The 22,097-nt window shown below is 48.7% G+C and overlaps 1 protein-coding gene across 1 annotated transcript; it reads left to right on the top strand.

Moving 5' to 3' along the window:
- The first annotated feature begins 11,499 nt into the window (after positions 1–11,499).
- Positions 11,500–13,178, top strand: LOC118567033. The gene is made up of 4 exons (XM_036150980.1): positions 11,500–11,782; positions 11,879–12,054; positions 12,139–12,387; positions 12,468–13,178. Exons 1-4 carry the CDS (start codon positions 11,500–11,502, stop codon positions 13,167–13,169), a joined length of 1,410 nt encoding a protein of 469 aa, XP_036006873.1. The 3' UTR covers positions 13,170–13,178.
- The last annotated feature ends 8,919 nt before the right edge of the window (positions 13,179–22,097 follow it).

Here is a 22,097-nt window from a genome sequence, read left to right as displayed (position 1 = left end):
TCAGTGGGTGCTGAGGATGAAATGCAGGAATAAAAGGAGGGTGAAACTGTATCCTGCCCTTTAAATGGAGCTTTGGGTGCACAGAGGTCTGTTTGGGTGTGGGGACTGTTGTGTAAATTTTAATTGATGTACTCTGATCATATCTTGTCTAGATGCAGCTGCATATTTTTCATGTGTGAAAGAGCTCACAGCTCACAGATTTATTATTGTGTTCTGTTCAACCAAGGGTACAGAGAAGAGTTGTGTTAGATAAGAATTGGTTTGTACCAGCTGTGTGCACTCTGTATCTCAGAAAAAAACTCCCACTTTCTATGGTTATCCTGAATGTATAAAGGTGTAGTGTGATTATTTCTCCCTGACTGCTCAGGGACAGAGACTTTCAAATACTCCATGTCTTTGAATAAATTTGCAAAGACAAAGACACATTTCTTTAATTACTGAGTAGCGTGCTTATCCTGTTTTAAGTAAGATTTAAATGAGAACCAGCAGTAATGGGGATGCAGCAGATCCAGACTGGGTGGAGGGAGAAGCAAACCCTAGAACCAGGAGCAGCGAAGCCGTAGTGGAGCCATGGTGAGGCGCAACTGAGTCGGGACCTGTCGCCTACGTTGCTACGCACATTGGCCGGACGGAGGTGGACCCATCCAAGCCAGGGATGAGGGCAGGATGGAGAAGAGGCTCGGGGGAGATGCTGGCCCAACCGGCTTGACCACTGGATTGATAGCTCGGGGGTGGACTGCAGAAGGATGCCAAGCGAGAACGGCTGATCCTCACTACCCTCTGACTGCTGAGACCACTAGATGTTTCGGTGCTGGACCTTTTGTCATATTTTTTTTTTTTTCCCCAGTGTCCTGTCTAGCAATGTGGCAATAGGAATTGATGTCTCAATGCCAGATAGAGCTCGACAGATTTTGCTTTTACAAGTGGAACGAACAGCTTTCGCCACAGTGCTCCACTTGATTTATGCTTGTAAATAGCTTCATTGTGATTCCTGCAGGGAGAATTTCAAATTATATGGACGTTACAATGGGAGAGTAAAGGAAGAACAAGAAGTGAGAGAGAAAAAAAAGAGTAGTGGTGAAAGAAAGAAGAGATAAAAGGAAGAGAATGATAAAACCTTCTCCGTCTGCTCCATCACCTGGAAAGAGAGATGCAAAAAGAACAGCACAACCAACAGACATAAAGCAACAGATACAATCGAATAACACCTAGATGCCATTGCTAAATCATATATATTATTATGTAAGCTGAAATGTGTAATGTGATACCTGAAAAAAGAAAGTGAAAGAACATAAATAAACTAGAATCGTTCAACTCCTGAAGAAGTTGAAGAAGGCGCCCGCCTGGTGGTGCGCGTAACCGTCAAAGGCAAAGCTTCCGAGTGGTCGTAGGCTTTTATCACTTGGGGATTCTAAATCAAATCTTCTGAGTGTGAAAAGGATTTGTCTTCGTCAAAACCAGCCGACAGGAGAAGGTCTGCATCCAAGCAGCATGGAAATTGGTGTTATTAAAACATGATTAAATACTTCAATGTAGCATGAAAAAATTAAATATGTGAATAAAAATGTTAAAGGCATTACAAACTACTAAAGGAAGTACAAACTCTGTGAAGCAGAAGTTGGTGAGACCTTCCTAGAGCTACTTCCGGTTAGCAACATGCTAAGCGTTAGCCGCTAACATGGTTGTGTCCAGTATCACCGGGTGATTGTACTCTGTTAGTTTGGTCCAAATCCTGTACTGGGAAGTTCCTCAAAAAGGGTGCCAATACTTAATGTCACCAAAGCTCACCAAAGGCCATGTGTCAGATCAGCCTCCTTTAGCAACTAAGCCTCACCAAATCTGGGCCCAGAACTCAACATTTGACAAAAATGGTGTGTAGTGCCATTTCCCACAGGTAGGTGGTGCTGTATTGGCCAGTTGGGTCGTGTCTGGGCATCATGCCAGGTCCTGTTGGAAGCAAAGGCCCAATAGGAAAGCATGTGAAATCCAAAATGGGCCAGAAAAGTGACACATGGCTGAAAGTCACATGAAAATTTTAAAATATCAAGAGGAAGTGACTGTGTGAATTTCAGATTTCTACATTGATCACAGCAACTGCAGTGAGTGTCGAAAGTTGCCATTCTATCTCAATGGAGCCTCTCCCTCTGGCCCTCAGAGTTCCGTCGTCATGGAAACTCACTGACACACCTGCAGCGTGCAGACACTTTGTGTCAGAGACTGCCTATTGGATTATAATGGAGAACTTTGCCTCGAACAACGCTTCATATCTCCTGATCCGTAAATGGTAGAGACGTAATTTTTTCTGTGTTTATTTCTTAACGGATAGGGGAAGAAGACTTGCTATCGGTTTTTGCTGGAAAAAGTTTAATAAAGGCGTAAAAATTATGATCTAAAGGGGATTTTTATGGAATTTCAGAAATCCTCTAAAAAGGGTCCTGAACAAATTGCTGTAACTCAAAAAGTATAAGAGATATCAAAATAATTCTTTCACTGTGAGTATCAGCAGGCTTTTGAGGACCATGAAGCTCATTTTCATATTTTTACAAAAATCGGTATAGGCACAGCGACGATGTAAAAAAGTGGTCGATGTGGGAAAATGCAGCTCCAAAGCGTTTTTAGGATTTTGCACATTCGCTACTCCCGAAAAAAATTGTTCCTGTGGAAAAACCGTAACAGTTATCCACAAAATTCCTTTTTTGTGAGTGACAGAAGGGTTGGGACATTCATGTGTAAAAGTCTCATGCCTGTACATAAAATGGTTTAGGAGTAGCGACGATGCGAAAACATGTGATGTTTTGGATTTTCAGACGTCATTTTTCAAAAGCGCTCCGTAGGAAATGAATGGGGGAGGTTTCAGGTTTGTGTCGGTCTGAGGTGATTTGCGAAAAATCTATAAATGCCACACCAATAAGGGTTACATTATTGGTGTGGCATTTATTTATCAATACCTACGTTTTGATGTATAATTGTTCTACGTAGAGTGAGAATTGAGCGAGTAAGCTCATGTTGTTCGGACTTTTGAAATCTTTAAAAAAGCTAGAGTGGGCCACTCTAGCGGTTGGAGAATTCTGTCATTGACTTTCATTGTAAACAATGATTTTGCTGATTTTTGGACATGAGCTTTGAGGAGTAACTGTGAAGAGACGATAAAAGATATCCACATCCCGTTTTCACTTCTGAGTAGTTCACAGATATATCTACAAACTGGATGTTAAACGGTGTTTATAGGTGAAAGCATGACGACACAGTACAGCTTTGAAAATGGTCATTTTGAGGCTTTTTTGAGGCTTTCTCTCTACCCAACTCCATTGATTAATATGGGTTTATTGGGGGGTGGTTTTTCGCTTATTGCATTGCCGTGGTAACTCGAAACCCCAATAAAAGTAGTAGCACACTATTCCCAACCGAGCCGCACGTTTTGGTACCTATATCGTGGGGGTGCACGCTACGGTTCGGGCCGCATTAATCGTGGAATAATAAAGAATAACTAGAAAAATTTCTGAAGAAATTTAGCAAGGCGCCTGCCACTTGGTGCGTACCGTACCGTCAGAAATAGCAACAGGAATAACACTGCGAATTTCAGGTTCCTACGGTCTTTATAGCCCTCGCAGCGGCCGTTGAAAGGTGCCATGTTAAGTCAATGGACCCCCTAGGAGCCTCTTGCTAGCAGCGTTGTCATGGAGACTCACTGATAGCTGCAGCCCTCTCTGTCTGTAAAGGCAGAAGAACTCTGGCTAAGCAGAAGTTGATAGGACCTTCCTAAAGCTATTTCCGGTTAGCAACATGCTAATGGTTAGCCGCTAGCATGGCTGTGTTCAGTATCACCGGGTGATGTTAGTTTGGTTGAAATCCTGTACTGAGAAGTGCCTAAAAAGGGAGAAAATCCTAAAATTCACCAAATCTGTCAAGCACAAGTTTGTACAGGCTTCCAAGAGCTTCTTCCGGTTAGAGGATTCGTCCCCCTTGTCCCTAGTGTCCCATGCATTTTACGATGGCATGGCGGAGCATGCTCCCTAAATCCAGGGAAAGCATGCACAGCCATTTTGCTATTAATTTGAATGGGCCGCTAGGGCTCATGGAAGACCTGAAGGAGCAGGTGTAATACAGAGCCTTGGCCACTGGATGGCAGCCTTACCTTACGTTTTTGAGAATGTCACTAGGGTTCACTTGGGTGACATGAGGCTATCAAATGGGTTCTATTGGGTTAGGGTTAGTGTTAGTACTGGTAGTCCAGTATGCGTGTGTGTGTGTGTGTGTGTGTGTCCATTAGGGTGTGGAGTGTGACATGTGGTAATTAAATGTGTGTTTTAGGGTTAGAGAATTCGTCCCCCTTGTCCCTAGTGTCCCATGCATTTTACGATGGCATGGCGGAGCATGCTCCCTAAATCCAGGGAAAGCATGCACAGCCATTTCGCTATTAATTTGAATGGGCCGCTAGGGCTCATGGAAGACCTGAAGGAGCAGGTGTAATACAGAGCCTTGGCCACTGGATGGCAGCCTTACCTTACATTTTTGAGAATGTCACTAGGGTTCACTTGGGTGACATGAGGCTATCAAATGGGTTCTATTGGGTTAGGGTTAGTGTTAGTACTGGTAGTCCAGTATGCGTGTGTGTGTGTGTGTGTGTGTGTGTCCATTAGGGTGTGGAGTGTGACTTGTGGTAATTAAATGTGTGTTATTTGGTTAGACCAAGTGTTTTGGTACATGCAGTCCAATGTATCAGTGTGTGCGTTATGGATGTGTGTGTGGGTGTGTGTGTGTCCATTAGGGTGTAGAGTGTGACATGTGGTAATTAAATGTGTGTTATTTGGTTAGACCAAGTGTTTTGGTACATGCAGTCCAATGTATCAGTGTGTGCGTTATGGATGTTGGTTCTCCAGGACCCAGAGTCTGTTCCAGGACCCAGAGTCTGTTCCAGGGAGGGGGTGTTAGCTCCAGGGAGGTTGTTGCGGGCCAGTGGTGCTTCCTTCCTGGACATATGACCTCCGTGGTGCCTCCCCTGTTTCCTCCAGGACCCTGGAGGTTCTTCCAGGACCCTGGAGGTTCCTCCAGGACCCAGAGTCTGTTCCAGGGAGGGGGTGTTAGCTCCAGGGAGGTTGTTGCGGGCTAGTGGTGCTTCCTTCCTGGGTAAATGATCTCCGTGGTGCCTCCCCTGGTTCCTCCAGGACCCTGGAGGTTCCTCCAGGACCCAGAGTCTGTTCCAGGGAGGGGATGTTAGCTCCAGGGAGGTTGTTGCGGGCTAGTGGTGCCTCCTTCCTGGACACATGACCTCTGTGGTGCCTCCCCTGTTTCCTCCAGGACCCTGGAGGTTCTTCCAGGACCCTGGAGGTTCCTCCAGGACCCAGAGTCTGTTCCAGGGAGGGGGTGTTAGCTCCAGGGAGGTTGTTGCGGGCTAGTGGTGCTTCCTTCCTGGACACATGACCTCCGTGGTGCCTCCCCTGGTTCCTCCAGGACCCTGGAGGTTCTTCCAGGACCCAGAGTCTGTTCCAGGGAGGGGGATGTTAGCTCCAGGGAGGTTGTTGCGGGCTAGTGGTGCTTCCTTCCTGGACACATGACCTCCGTGGTGCCTCCCCTGGTTCCTCCAGGACCCTGGAGGTTCTTCCAGGACCCAGAGTCTGTTCCAGGGAGGGGGATGTTAGCTCCAGGGAGGTTGTTGCGGGCTAGTGGTGCTTCCTTCCTGGACACATGACCTCCGTGGTGCCTCCCCTGGTTCCTCCAGGACCCTGGAGGTTCTTCCAGGACCCTGGAGGTTCCTCCAGGACCCAGAGTCTGTTCCAGGGAGGAGGTGGTAGCTCCAGGGAGGTTGTTGCGGGCCAGTGGTGCTTCCTTCCTGGACACATGACCTCCGTGGTGCCCCCCCTGGTTCCTCCATGGTCCCAGATTGAGCCGAGCCAAAAACCCTAGTAATCCCATGTGGAATGTAATGCTTTTCATGTTGGAGTTTGCCCTGTAATGTAAAATGCCGCCCCATGTCCCATATTAAATGCAGCCTTTTGTACATAGTGGTTCCCCTGGTTCCTCCAGGACCCTGGAGGTTCCTCCAGGACCCAGAGTCTGTTCCAGGGAGGGGGGTGTTAGCTCCAGGGAGGTTGTTGCGGGCCAGTGGTGCCTCCTTCCTGGACACATGACCTCCGTGGTGCCCCCCCTGGTTCCTCCATGGTCCCAGATTGAGCCGAGCCAAAAACCCTAGTAATCCCATGTGGAATGTAATGCTTTTCATGTTGGAGTTTGCCCTGTTATGTAAAATGCTGCCCCCTGTCCCATATTAAATGCAGCCTTTTGTACATAGTGGTTCTGTAAGACCATCATAGTGTAGCACTGTCCAGTCCCTGGTCCTCCATGGCCCCACCAGGCCCTGGTTCTGGTTCCCCCCCAGGCCCTGGCCCTGCTCTGGCCGCCCCTGGTCCTCCATGGTTCCAGAATGAGCCAAGGACAATTGCAATCCCATGTGCAATGTATTGTCTTTCATGTTGTAGTTTGCCCTGCAATGTAAAATGCTGCCCTCTGTCCCATATAAAATGCATCCTTTTGTACATAGTGATTCTGTATGATATATCTCCGTGGAAGTGTATGTGGGTGGGGGATGGGCGACAGGCCATGTGCTCACTCCACTTCCATGCAGGGAAAGAGTGGAGCTTTGCCCCGGGTAGAGATGTTCCATTTCCCCCTGTTTCTCTGGAAGATATAATCAACTAAAGAGTAAATTTAAACAAAATTAAAGGGAAAAGAGGACCATGTCAATAATATGGCTCATAGTGCTTATGACTTTGACATTTAAAATGTGAAAATTATGGTCAGTCCCAGCCAGGATTTGAACCCTGTTCTCACGCTTGAGAGGCTGGAGCGTTAACCACAAGACTACCCAGGTCACATGATCAGGCAGGCCGTATCCTGGCTATGTCTTTAACTGTCCACCTGTATAAAGGTACTCTTATAGATATCGGCTTCTCCGTGGAAGTGTATGTGGGTGGGGGATGTGCGACAGGCCATGTATCCATTTCCCCCCCTGTTTCTCTAGAGGATAAAATCAACTAATAGGGGCTTCTCCGTGGAAGTGTATGCAGGCCTACAGTGTTATTTTCCTGGTTACAATAATCTCCATGTTCCCCCTGGTTCTCTAGAGGTCCAAGCGGCTGCTCCATGGAACTTATTGCGGGCCTAAAATGCTTTGTCCCTGGGTACAATAATCTCCATGTTCCCCCTGGTTCTCTGGAGGTCAAAGGGGCCCTCTGGAGGTCCAAGTGGCTGCTCCATGGAACTAATTGCGGGCCTAAAATGCTTCGTCCCTGGGTAGGTAGATTAAAAAAAAAAAAAAGTTGGCAGCCCAAGTGGGAATCGAACCCAGCTATCCCAGGTGGAGGGCGGGTTTCCTAGCCACCAGACTATAACTAAATGGTTATTTGCTTAGCCACACCCCTTAGCCTCCTATTGGTCCATTAATAATTATTCCTACGTCATCTGTGACGTCATTGACCATTGTAAAATTGAGAAAAAGAAACTAGCTAAGGCTGGTTTCAAACCCTGCTCCTTTGGGTGGGAGCCCATGTTGTTAACCACTCTACTACACCCCTTAGGCCCTATATGCAGGGCTTCGATGCTCCTTACATATGTTAAGTGCTGCCATCTGTACCAAAGTGACCCCCTAACCGCGATGCTGCCAAGTGTCCCATTCAGTGTACTGCGGATTGTACATAATGTTAAATGCTGCCCACTGGCCTATGTAAAATCCTGCCTATTGGCCTATGTAAAATACTGCCGATTGGCCTATTGAACTTACTGCTGATTGTACAGTGACATGGCTATCAGTTAACTATCATTTAGCCTAGCACCCTAACCAAAATGCCGCTGATTGGCCTATTCATATTACTGCCTATTGTACAGTGACATGGCTATCAGTTAACTATCATTTAACCTAGCACCCTAACCAAAATGCCGCTGATTGGCCTATTCATATTACTGCCTATTGTACATAATGTAAATGCTGCCTCCTGTCCAATGTAATATTACTGCCTATTGTACATAATGTAAATGCTGCCTCCTGTCCAATGTAATATTACTGCCTATTGTACATAATGTAAACGCTGCCTCCTGTCCAATGTAAAATGCCGCCTATCGTACATAATGCCACCTGGTGACGGTTTAATGGTACTACAACCCCTAACTAAAGTTTTAAGCCATTGGGGACCATTTATTTGTGATTTTGGTGAATTTTGACTTTTTTGGGGGGCTGTACCGGGGTCCTGGTGGGCTTTAAAAATATGGGAACTTGGGTAGATGGGAGACGAGGGATGGGGCTTTCAGGGGATGGCACCCAGATGTCCCTGTGACTTATGGTTAGCCCCCCAGGATTTTTCAAAAATGGCCCTCGAGTGCTGCCTAATGTACAAAAAAAAACCCTCCCCTAATTAGGGTTAGGCGATTTGGCCCCTTTTACCCAAATATCACATCTTAAATCCCATGGATTGTCAAGCATTGCAGCAAAATATCAGGGAGAGCGGATTTTGACATTTTGGTGTAGGATTAGGCTGGATGTGAAGTCTATGGAGGTTGGCGCTCCATGGTCCATGGGTGTGTGTGAGTGCGCTGGTGCCCGGGCTTGGTTGCTGGTAGCAGGGGTGGGTGCAGGGTCTGATGTGGAGACTCAGTGTTTCCCCTGGTTCTCAGGAGGCTTTACTTGGTACACCTGCAGCCACTTGCTGCACTCTTGATTGCATGAGCAGAAGGCAGCTGTGGGTACCTAACATGCCAATCAACGAATGACTGAGGAGCAGTACTTAACAGCCCAGGACCGGAGCGGACTTCTTTCCCCTCCACTGTTCACACGGTAAGTTGTGAAGCTCTTATGCATCACGCTGGGAAATGGGGCTCTGTTCCTGGCTTTGAGATATTAACACAGCTCGTGTTATCTTATCTTATTTTTCAGATTCTCATATCAACATGGCGCCCCCAAAGCATAGTGTTTGTTGCCCACTCTGCCGTTCTGAATTTACCTATATAGGCAGGCACCTAAGAAATAGTCATGGCATTAAAAATTCAAAAGAGCGAGAAATATTGATCAAGTACAGTAGTGGGAGGGTCAATATTAGAAAAATGCCCTGTCCAGTGGAGGGCTGCAGTTATGCTAGCACAAGGCTGGACAGGCATATTGCTCAAGCTCACCCGGAGATGGAGGGGGAGAGGAAAGCCCAGGTGATAACCGATTTGAAGTACCAGGTAACGGTGCACATGCTGCGAGCGTTGAGCGCCACAAACCCGAGCCCTCCGATGGTCTCACGCTTACACATGGACCCAATAGCAAGAGAGGAAGCAAATCGGTATCATCCAACATCAGAACCCCTTGATGACGAACCATCGCCTTCATCCTGCAACTCGTGCAAACAGCTTGAGGCAAAGAACCTGCAGCTTATATCCGACTTGGGGCAACTAAGAAAGAAATTGCTGTACCAGCACAGATGGGCTGAAAGGGCAAAAAAAACAATCAAACGACTGGAAGAGGTATGTAAAATGTTTATTACCTAGCAGCACCTTTACCCAGGACCAGAGCACATGTGCTGGGCAGGATAGCTCCATAGCTTAGGCCTGGTTGTACCGGCAGAACCAGCGGGTAGATGCGGATGACTTTTACCCAGGATCAGAGCACATGTGCTGGGCAGGATAGCTCCATAGCTTAGGCCTGGTTGTACCGGCAGAACCAGAAAACTTAGCACTAAACCTTTATTTAACAGGACCGCCAAAAGGCATCCACAGCCCCGGTTCCAAGTGTGGACGTTGATGCTCTGGTGAGGAGTGAATCTTTCTCTCCTGATGAAGAACAGCAGCACATCAACAGACCTAAGTCAAAGGGGGAAAGCCGGAGCACCCTCTGTTTGGCGAAAGCGTACCCCAAATTCCCACCAAGCATCTGTAAGTAATGTCACTGATTGCTGTATTTATAAAAAAAAATAAATAAAAATTCTAAGTGTTGAGAACCAGGCGCACACAAGGGGGCGCTGTCAGAGAGTAATCCGAGGACAGTGCCTCGGGTCGGGGCTACAGCAGCGGGATCTCCCCCCTGTCCTTCTGGAAGTCTGTGCGAGCTTTTAAAAAAATATTTCTAAGTGTTTATGGATCCAGAGACGCAGAAGGGGGATTTTTAACGTTTGTATCCGAATATAGGGCCCTCTGTCTGGGTTTTAATGAACGAAATTCCCCGGTGTTTTTTCTGGAAGTCTGTGCGAGCTTTTAAAAAATATTTCTAAGTGTTTATGGATCCAGAGACGCAGAAGGGGGATTTTTAACGTTTGTATCCGAATATAGGGCCCTCTGTCTGGGTTTTAATGAACGAAATTCCCCGGTGTTTTTTCTGGAAGTCTGTGCGAGCTTTTAAAAAAATATTTCTAAGTGTTTATGGATCCAGAGACGCAGAAGGGGGATTTTTAACGTTTGTATCCGAATATAGGGCCCTCTGTCTGGGTTTTAATGAACGAAATTCCCCGGTGTTTTTTCTGGAAGTCTGTGCGAGCTTTTAAAAAATATTTCTAAGTGTTTATGGATCCAGAGACGCAGAAGGGGGATTTTTAACGTTTGTATCCGAATATAGGGCCCTCTGTCTGGGTTTTAATGAACGAAATTCCCCGGTGTTTTTTCTGGAAGTCTGTGCGAGCTTTTAAAAAAATATTTCTAAGTGTTTATGGATCCAGAGACGCAGAAGGGGGATTTTTAACGTTTGTATCCGAATATAGGGCCCTCTGTCTGGGTTTTAATGAACGAAATTCCCCGGTGTTTTTTCTGGAAGTCTGTGCGAGCTTTTAAAAAATATTTCTAAGTGTTTATGGATCCAGAGACGCAGAAGTGGGATTTTTAACGTTTGTATCCGAATATAGCGCCCTCTGTCTGGGTTTTAATGAACGAAATTCCCCGGTGTTTTTTCTGGAAGTCTGTGCGAGCTTTTAAAAAATATTTCTAAGTGTTTATGGATCCAGAGACGCAGAAGGGGGATTTTTAACGTTTGTATCCGAATATAGCGCCCTCTGTCTGGGTTTTAATGAACGAAATTCCCCGGTGTTTTTTCTGGAAGTCTGTGCGAGCTTTTAAAAAATATTTCTAAGTGTTTATGGATCCAGAGACGCAGAAGGGGGATTTTTAACGTTTGTATCCGAATATAGCGCCCTCTGTCTGGGTTTTAATGAACGAAATTCCCCGGTGTTCTTTCTGGAAGTCTTTTTTTTTTTTTTTCAGTGGAATACATCGCGGAATATTGGCAGCATCTTAAAGGCTCCCGTGGTCTGAGGAAAAGGATCGAAAATCAAAGATCCAAAGTGGGTAGAATCATGGCTTTCCTTTCGTTTATAACCAAGGGACAGCCAATCCTCCAGAATTGGACTTTCCTTCACAATATGTCCAGGATATACCAGTAAGCATGTCTGTGATGCCTTTTAGTTAAGATAAAATGTCCCCATGTAAAAAAAGATTCAAATTATTTATTTCTGTGCAGGTGGCCAGAGCATCTGCATTCTGCAGATGCAGAATGGTGGAAAAGCGGAGAACACAGTGAAGACCTACCTGGTGAATTTGTCCCAGTTCCTGGGCTACTTCAGGGACACCCCTCCCTCCTCATCCAGGGTTCCAAAAAGAGAAGTGTTTGCCGTGATTCGTGCTATCTCAGAGTGTATTGCAAGCCTGGGTCCACGTGTTGTCATGCGTCAGATACGTGTAAAGAAAAATAAGTTGAGCAGAACCATCTCCAAGGACCAACTTCGCCTCTGCAAAGTCCTGGCCAGGAGACGCATCCCTGAACTTCTTGGTCAGACTTATTAAATTTGCACTATATTAAATTACTTACCTGAGTTACTGACATCCATGTTCTAACCATTTAATTTTATTTTATTTTTTTCTTCAGATGAACTGTCTGAGGACCCCAACCCGGAGGCGCGAAGGAGATATTTTGGGTACCTCAGTGTTTACCTAGCAAGCCTATATGGACACCGCACCGGTGTTCTAAAGAATATGACGGTCTCCGAGGTTGATGAAGCCCAGAAGGAAGCCACAGTCGGGCAAGCGGGCTTCGTGATCAATGCAAGTCTACTAATATTGGAATGACAAACGCTCTCTGTCTTGTCCCAATATGTCCATTAAAACACACTCTCGTTTGCACCACAGGTGAAGGAACACAAAACCAACCGTGCGTTTGGCCCCGCACAGCTCTACTTAACTGTAGAGGAATTCTCATGGGTGGAGCAGTGGATGATCATCAGACAGAAACTAAACCCACCCACAGACCTTCTTCTCTTCACCGAAAACTTCACAAAAATCGAGAAACTCATCGTGCCGATGCAAGCCGCCTGGCGTGACATGGGTTTTCCTGGGCGTCCCACATTCACAGACTTCCGAACATCAATAGCCACATACGTAAGTAATTATATCACTTTTCCACGTAATAAACCTAAAATAAAAAGCATAATATTGAAGAACCATCTGTATTTTTCAAGGCAAGGAATACTTTGTCACCAAGTGACCGGATCAACATTTCAAAGACCATGTGTCATGACACGCGGACAGCAGACAAATTCTACGCGCTCCACCGCACCGCGTCAGAGCTGGCTCGGATCCGTCAGAATTTCGAGGCAGCCGTCAAGCCACCACGTACGACGGTACATGACACTGCCGAACCTTCCCTCCTCTCCATGTCAGAATCATCAGGTAAGGATGTTGAGGAGGAAGCGGACTGCGCGCCTCCCACCCCGCCTGCCGGTCCTTCGCCCGGTGCTGTGCCGTCCTCACCAACATCCAGTCAGGCCACTGGATCAACAAGCCCTGATCACGCTTCTGAGAGCGACGTTGACTACACTGTTGACAGCGAGTCTGACCAAACCTCCGAGAGCGAGTCTGACCAAACCTCCGAGAGCGAGTCTGACCAAACCTCCGAGAGCGAGTCTGACCAAACCTCCGAGAGCGAGTCTGACCAAACCTCCGAGAGCGAGTCTGACCAAACCTCCGAGAGCGAGTCTGACCAAACTTCTGAATACACTTCGGAGAGCGACCCTTCATATGAACCACGTAGAGGGACCCAACAACCCAGAAGAAAGAGACCATTGTTTACCTACACGTTGAGAAAAAGACAACCAGGGCGCAGCCAAAGTGTACGTGTGCTGAGATCCAGAAAAACAGTAAAAAAAATAATAAAAAAATAAATAAATCAATGGTGATGTGTCTGTATTTCCTTTCTGCTACAGTTTGGGTGAAAACAATTATTTATCTTTAACAAATTGTGTTTAAGACATTTCTCCATTCATTATTCCTGGCAAATAAAATAAAAAAATAAAACTTATAAAGTCCCACCTCCAGCATATGGGGGGTCTGTGTCACGCAGCTGTGCCCCAGAATAGTGCGCCTTGGCTGGGCTAGTGACGCGTGAAAGCGCCCCTCCTCTCCTGGAAGTCCAGCATGGGGTGGATACGAAATCAATTGGAGTAGCTCTTCAGCACTTTACCAGGGGAACAATTTTGGGGAAAAAATATTTTCTAAGTCCTCCAGCATGGGGTGGATACGAAATCAACTGGAGTAGCCCAGGGAGATACAAGGGTCTGGAGGGATTCTGGGGCCTTACGCGGAAAAACCCTGTCTGCAGGTTAATATGAAATGCGCCACGCGGACATGCATGCAGCGTTTTTGGGTTAAAATAGCCAGAGTAGGCCGCTGCGTGGAGCTCCATGGTGCCTCTGGTTTAGCTGGGAGATCCGTGGTGCACGCGCAGGTTAAGAGACCCAGAGCGGACTGCTTCTGGTGCGGGGAGATCCATGGTGCAGGCGGAGGTTAGGAGATCCAGAGCTGAAATTAACAAAAGGAATTAATAGTAATAATTATAATATTAATGGTAAACGAAAAAAAATAAAAAAAGTGTCCCACCTCCAGGACAGGGGGGGTCTGTGTCACGCTGCTGTGCCCCAGAATAGTGCGCCTTGGCTGGGCTAGTGACGCGTGAAAGCGCCCCTCCTCTCCTGGAAGTCCAGCATGGGGTGGATACGAAATCAATTGGAGTAGCTCTTCAGCACTATACCAGGGGAACAATTTTGGGGAAAAAATATTTTCTAAGTCCTCCAGCATGGGGTGGATACGAAATCAGCTGGAGTAGCTCAGGGAGATACAAGGGTCTGGAGGGATTCTGGGGCCTTACGCGGAAAAACCCTGTCTGCAGGTTAATATGAAATGCGCCACGCGGACATGCATGTAGCGTTTTTGGGTTAAAATAGCCAGAGTAGGCCGCTGCGTGGAGCTCCATGGTGCCTCTGGTTTAGCTGGGAGATCCGTGGTGCACGCGCAGGTTAAGAGACCCAGAGCGGACTGCTTCTGGTGCGGGGAGATCCATGGTGCAGGCGGAGGTTAGGAGATCCAGAGCTGAAATTAACAAAAGGAATTAATAGTAATAATTATAATATTAATGGTAAACGAAAAAAAAATAAAAAAAGTGTCCCACCTCCAGGATAGGGGGGTCTGTGTCACGCTGCTGTGCCCCAGAATAGTGCGCCTTGGCTGGGCTAGTGACACGTGAAAGCGCCCCTCCTCTCCTGGAAGTCCAGCATGGGGTGGATACGAAATCAATTGGAGTAGCTCTTCAGCACTATACCAGGGGAACAATTTTGGAGAAAAAATATTTTCTAAGTTCTCCAGCATGGGGTGGATACGAAATCAGCTGGAGTAGCTCAGGGAGATACAAGGGTCTGGAGGGATTCTGGGGCCTTACGCGGAAAAACCCTGTCTGCAGGTTAATATGAAATGCGCCACGCGGACATGCATGCAGCGTTTTTGGGTTAAAATAGCCAGAGTAGGCCGCTGCGTGGAGCTCCATGGTGCCTCTGGTTTAGCTGGGAGATCCGTGGTGCACGCGCAGGTTAAGAGACCCAGAGCGGACTGCTTCTGGTGCGGGGAGATCCATGGTGCAGGCGGAGGTTAGGAGATCCAGAGCTGAAATTAACAAAAGGAATTAATAGTAATAATTATAATATTAATGGTAAACGAAAAAAAATAAAAAAAGTGTCCCACCTCCAGGACAGGGGGGGTCTGTGTCACGCTGCTGTGCCCCAGAATAGTGCGCCTTGGCTGGGCTAGTGACGCGTGAAAGCGCCCCTCCTCTCCTGGAAGTCCAGCATGGGGTGGATACGAAATCAATTGGAGTAGCTCTTCAGCACTATACCAGGGGAACAATTTTGGGGAAAAAATATTTTCTAAGTCCTCCAGCATGGGGTGGATACGAAATCAGCTGGAGTAGCTCAGGGAGATACAAGGGTCTGGAGGGATTCTGGGGCCTTACGCGGAAAAACCCTGTCTGCAGGTTAATATGAAATGCGCCACGCGGACATGCATGCAGCGTTTTTGGGTTAAAATAGCCAGAGTAGGCCGCTGCGTGGAGCTCCATGGTGCCTCTGGTTTAGCTGGGAGATCCGTGGTGCACGCGCAGGTTAAGAGACCCAGAGCGGACTGCTTCTGGTGCGGGGAGATCCATGGTGCAGGCGGAGGTTAGGAGATCCAGAGCTGAAATTAACAAAAGGAATTAATAGTAATAATTATAATATTAATGGTAAACGAAAAAAAAAATAAAAAAAAGTGTCCCACCTCCAGGATAGGGGGGTCTGTGTCACGCTGCTGTGCCCCAGAATAGTGCGCCTTGGCTGGGCTAGTGACACGTGAAAGCGCCCCTCCTCTCCTGGAAGTCCAGCATGGGGTGGATACGAAATCAATTGGAGTAGCTCTTCAGCACTTTACCAGGGGAACAATTTTGGGGAAAAAATATTTTCTAAGTTCTCCAGCATGGGGTGGATACGAAATCAACTGGAGTAGCCCAGGGAGATACAAGGGTCTGGAGGGATTCTGGGGCCTTACGCGGAAAAACCCTGTCTGCAGGTTAATATGAAATGCGCCACGCGGACATGCATGCAGCGTTTTTGGGTTAAAATAGCCAGAGTAGGCCGCTGCGTGGAGCTCCATGGTGCCTCTGGTTTAGCTGGGAGATCCGTGGTGCACGCGCAGGTTAAGAGACCCAGAGCGGACTGCTTCTGGTGCGGGGAGATCCATGGTGCAGGCGGAGGTTAGGAGATCCAGAGCTGAAATTAACAAAAGGAATTAATAGTAATAATTATAATATTAATGGTAAACGAAAAAAAATAAAAAAAGTGTCCCACCTCCAGGACAGGGGGGGTCTGTGTCACGCTGCTGTGCCCCAGAATAGTGCGCCTTGGCTGGGCTAGTGACGCGTGAAAGCGCCCCTCCTCTCCTGGAAGTCCAGCATGGGGTGGATACGAAATCAATTGGAGTAGCTCTTCAGCACTATACCAGGGGAACAATTTTGGGGAAAAAATATTTTCTAAGTCCTCCAGCATGGGGTGGATACGAAATCAGCTGGAGTAGCTCAGGGAGATACAAGGGTCTGGAGGGATTCTGGGGCCTTACGCGGAAAAACCCTGTCTGCAGGTTAATATGAAATGCGCCACGCGGACATGCATGCAGCGTTTTTGGGTTAAAATAGCCAGAGTAGGCCGCTGCGTGGAGCTCCATGGTGCCTCTGGTTTAGCTGGGAGATCCGTGGTGCACGCGCAGGTTAAGAGACCCAGAGCGGACTGCTTCTGGTGCGGGGAGATCCATGGTGCAGGCGGAGGTTAGGAGATCCAGAGCTGAAATTAACAAAAGGAATTAATAGTAATAATTATAATATTAATGGTAAACGAAAAAAAAATAAAAAAAGTGTCCCACCTCCAGGATAGGGGGGTCTGTGTCACGCTGCTGTGCCCCAGAATAGTGCGCCTTGGCTGGGCTAGTGACACGTGAAAGCGCCCCTCCTCTCCTGGAAGTCCAGCATGGGGTGGATACGAAATCAATTGGAGTAGCTCTTCAGCACTTTACCAGGGGAACAATTTTGGGGAAAAAATATTTTCTAAGTTCTCCAGCATGGGGTGGATACGAAATCAACTGGAGTAGCCCAGGGAGATACAAGGGTCTGGAGGGATTCTGGGGCCTTACGCGGAAAAACCCTGTCTGCAGGTTAATATGAAATGCGCCACGCGGACATGCATGCAGCGTTTTTGGGTTAAAATAGCCAGAGTAGGCCGCTGCGTGGAGCTCCATGGTGCCTCTGGTTTAGCTGGGAGATCCGTGGTGCACGCGCAGGTTAAGAGACCCAGAGCGGACTGCTTCTGGTGCGGGGAGATCCATGGTGCAGGCGGAGGTTAGGAGATCCAGAGCTGAAATTAACAAAAGGAATTAATAGTAATAATTATAATATTAATGGTAAACGAAAAAAAATAAAAAAAGTGTCCCACCTCCAGGACAGGGGGGGTCTGTGTCACGCTGCTGTGCCCCAGAATAGTGCGCCTTGGCTGGGCTAGTGACGCGTGAAAGCGCCCCTCCTCTCCTGGAAGTCCAGCATGGGGTGGATACGAAATCAATTGGAGTAGCTCTTCAGCACTATACCAGGGGAACAATTTTGGGGAAAAAATATTTTCTAAGTTCTCCAGCATGGGGTGGATACGAAATCAACTGGAGTAGCCCAGGGAGATACAAGGGTCTGGAGGGATTCTGGGGCCTTACGCGGAAAAACCCCATCTGCAGATATGTAGGAGCGAGGTTTTCGGTAACCTATGACGAAAAATATTTCTAAGTCTTTTAACACTTAGTCTCTGGAGTTTGTCAGGGGGACTTCCAGGGCCCATCTTTTTTCACCCAGACCGATCTGCAAACGTGGCCTGCCATAAGAGGGCCTCCGTCAGCATCAGTGCTTCGGCGGTTGGTTCCTTAATCCTGCAGGCTCTACTCCAGACAGCAGCGGAGGTTGCGCGCGACTGTGCTTATTCCCCGTAGCGGGCCGCACGCTCGGAAGCGAGACCGAGCAGAACAGTCTGACCTAGTGGTCCCGCACCAAGCCTCCGCCACCGGGCTCACGTCGCTCACGTCCCCCGGTCCCGGCCTCCTGGCCCGTGCTGGCGGTGCGCTTGGGAAACACGCTGCGGCTGTCCGCCTGAGAGCCAATCGACTAGGGCTCGGGGGGGCTACGGAGGACCAGCACTCCGCCCGGTTCCCACGCCCCCCCCCCATCTCGCTCTGCCTACGGGCCCGGCGCGTGCCGGGTTCTGGAGGGCTAAATAAGCCGTGAAAGTCCAAGTAAACACGGCCCCGGCCCAGACATGGGATGGATTGACAGATGAAAGCGATTTCTCCACTCTGTGGGTTGTGGTGCATGGCTGCGGATCACAAATGTGATTCGCAGGACATAGGGCAAACAGATACCCAAACCCGTCTTGAAAAACAAACCGAAAGAATGGAAACACATCCAAGAAGGGCGCCCCCTCATGGAGATCTGCTGTACCATGGGCACATAATTAAAAATAAAAATTAAATAAAAAGTTCTAAGTGTTGAGAACCAGGTGCACGGAGGGTGGGGGGGGGGGCGGTGTCAGAGTGTAGCCCAGGGAGAGGGCCTCGGGCTGGGGCTGCAGAAGCGGGATGTCCCCCTGTCCTGCTGGAGCTCTGAATTTTTTTTTATTTTATTTTTTAGGGTTAGAGGTAGGGTTATAAAATAGTTCTAAGTGTTGAGAACCAGGTGCACGGAGGGTGGGGGGGCGGTGTCAGAGTGTAGCCCAGGGAGAGGGCCTCGGGCTGGGGCTGCAGAAGCGGGATGTCCCCCTGTCCTGCTGGAGCTCTGAATTTTTTTTTATTTTTTTTTAGGGTTAGAGGTAGGGTTATAAAATAGTTCTAAGTGTTGAGAACCAGGTGCACGGAGGGTGGGGGGGGGCGGTGTCAGAGTGTAGCCCAGGGAGAGGGCCTCGGGCTGGGGCTGCAGAAGCGGGATGTCCCCCTGTCCTGCTGGAGCTCTGAATTTTTTTTTATTTTTTTTTAGGGTTAGAGGTAGGGTTATAAAATAGTTCTAAGTGTTGAGAACCAGGTGCACGGAGGGTGGGGGGGGCGGTGTCAGAGTGTAGCCCAGGGAGAGGGCCTCGGGCTGGTGCTGCAGAAGCGGGATGTCCCCCTGTCCTGCTGGAGCTCTGAATTTTTTTTTATTTTATTTTTTAGGGTTAGAGGTAGGGTTATAAAATAGTTCTAAGTGTTGAGAACCAGGTGCACGGAGGGTGGGGGGGGGGGGGGGGGGCGGTGTCAGAGTGTAGCCCAGGGAGAGGGCCTCGGGCTGGGGCTGCAGAAGCGGGATGTCCCCCTGTCCTGCTGGAGCTCTGAATTTTTTTTTATTTTATTTTTTAGGGTTAGAGGTAGGGTTATAAAATAGTTCTAAGTGTTGAGAACCAGGTGCACGGAGGGTGGGGGGGCGGTGTCAGAGTGTAGCCCAGGGAGAGGGCCTCGGGCTGGGGCTGCAGAAGCGGGATGTCCCCCTGTCCTGCTGGAGCTCTGAATTTTTTAAGGGTTAGAGGTAGGGTTATAAAATAGTTCTAAGTGTTGAGAACCAGGCGCACGGAGGGGAGCGGTGTCAGAGAGCAGTCCGAGGACAGGACCTCGGGCTGGGGCTGCAGCAGCTGGACTCCCCCCTGTCCCGCTGGAGCTCTGCTGTACCATGGGCACGGCTTTGTTCCTGCCTTCCCAGGGGCACGAGTAATTTGGCGGTTGGTTTATTGGTTTATAACCGGGGAGGGGTGCTTAAGAGTGGGTACCACGGTTCGCCTGGAGGTGAAGGTTATGGAGGTTGGTGTTCCAGGGTCCATGGGTGTGTGGTGGTACCCGGGGCTGGTTGCTGGTAGCAGGGGCTGGTGCTGATAGCTCCGTGCTGGGTGTGGAGAGAACCAGCCTGGAGCTCTGGAGAACCAGGCTGGTGCAGCTGCTGATAGCTCCATGCTGGAGCCATGGATCATCCAGGGATCAGAGCACACATTCATGCCCGCTTTGAGTGTGCTGCTTTGGGCATGAAATACCTACATGCTGCTGGAGAACCTCCATGGATCATCCAGGGATCAGAGCACACATTCATGCCCACTTTGAGTGTGTTGCTTTGGGCATGAAGAACCTCCATGCTGCTGGAGAACCTCCGTGCTGCTGGAGAACCTCCATGGATCATCCAGGGATCAGAGCACACATTCATGCCCACTTTGAGTGTGCTGCTTTGGGCATGAAATACCTACATGCTGCTGGAGAACCTCCATGGATCATCCAGGGATCAGAGCACACATTCATGCCCACTTTGAGTGTGCTGCTTTGGGCATGAAGAACCTCCATGCTGCTGGAGAACCTCCGTGCTGCTGGAGAACCTCCATGGATCATCCAGGGATCAGAGCACACATTCATGCCCACTTTGAGTGTGCTGCTTTGGGCATGAAGAACCTCCATGCTGCTGGAGAACCTCCATGGATCATCCAGGGATCAGAGCACACATTCATGCCCACTTTGAGTGTGCTGCTTTGGGCATGAAGAACCTCCATGCTGCTGGAGAACCTCCGTGCTGCTGGAGAACCTCCATGGATCATCCAGGGATCAGAGCACACATTCATGCCCACTTTGAGTGTGCTGCTTTGGGCATGAAATACCTCCATGCTGCTGGAGAACCTCCGTGCTGCTGGAGAACCTCCATGGATCATCCAGGGATCAGAGCACACATTCATGCCCACTTTGAGTGTGCTGCTTTGGGCATGAAATACCTACATGCTGCTGGAGAACCTCCATGGATCATCCAGGGATCAGAGCACACATTCATGCCCACTTTGAGTGTGCTGCTTTGGGCATGAAATACCTACATGCTGCTGGAGAACCTCCGTGCTGCTGGAGAACCTCCATGGATCATCCAGGGATCAGAGCACACATTCATGCCCACTTTGAGTGTGCTGCTTTGGGCATGAAATACCTACATGCTGCTGGAGAACCTCCGTGCTGCTGGAGAACCTCCATGGATCATCCAGGGATCAGAGCACACATTCATGCCCACTTTGAGTGTGCTGCTTTGGGCATGAAATACCTACATGCTGCTGGAGAACCTCCATGGATCATCCAGGGATCAGAGCACACATTCATGCCCACTTTGAGTGTGCTGCTTTGGGCATGAAGAACCTCCATGCTGCTGGAGAACCTCCGTGCTGCTGGAGAACCTCCATGGATCATCCAGGGATCAGAGCACACATTCATGCCCACTTTGAGTGTGCTGCTTTGGGCATGAAGAACCTCCATGCTGCTGGAGAACCTCCATGGATCATCCAGGGATCAGAGCACACATTCATGCCCACTTTGAGTGTGCTGCTTTGGGCATGAAATACCTCCATGCTGCTGGAGAACCTCCGTGCTGCTGGAGAACCTCCATGGATCATCCAGGGATCAGAGCACACATTCATGCCCACTTTGAGTGTGCTGCTTTGGGCATGAAATACCTACATGCTGCTGGAGAACCTCCATGGATCATCCAGGGATCAGAGCACACATTCATGCCCACTTTGAGTGTGCTGCTTTGGGCATGAAATACCTACATGCTGCTGGAGAACCTCCATGGATCATCCAGGGATCAGAGCACACATTCATGCCCACTTTGAGTGTGCTGCTTTGGGCATGAAGAACCTCCATGCTGCTGGAGAACCTCCGTGCTGCTGGAGAACCTCCATGGATCATCCAGGGATCAGAGCACACATTCATGCCCACTTTGAGTGTGCTGCTTTGGGCATGAAGAACCTCCATGCTGCTGGAGAACCTCCATGGATCATCCAGGGATCAGAGCACACATTCATGCCCACTTTGAGTGTGCTGCTTTGGGCATGAAGAACCTCCATGCTGCTGGAGAACCTCCATGCATCATCCAGGGATCAGAGCACACATTCATGCCCACTTTGAGTGTGCTGCTTTGGGCATGAAATACCTACATGCTGCTGGAGAACCTCCGTGCTGCTGGAGAACCTCCGTGCTGCTGGAGAACCTCCATGGATCATCCAGGGATCAGAGCACACATTCATGCCCACTTTGAGTGTGTTGCTTTGGGGATGAAGAACCTACATGCTGCTGGAGAACCTCCGTGCTGGAGCCATGGATCATCCAGGGATCAGAGCACACATTCATGCCCACTTTGAGTGTGCTGCTTTGGGCATGAAATACCTACATGCTGCTGGAGAACCTCCGTGCTGCTGGAGAACCTCCATGGATCATCCAGGGATCAGAGC

This window comes from Fundulus heteroclitus, chromosome 19 (assembly GCF_011125445.2).
Source record: "Fundulus heteroclitus isolate FHET01 chromosome 19, MU-UCD_Fhet_4.1, whole genome shotgun sequence".
NCBI lineage: Eukaryota > Metazoa > Chordata > Actinopteri > Cyprinodontiformes > Fundulidae > Fundulus > Fundulus heteroclitus.
This window is presented reverse-complemented; position numbering and strand designations above follow the sequence as displayed.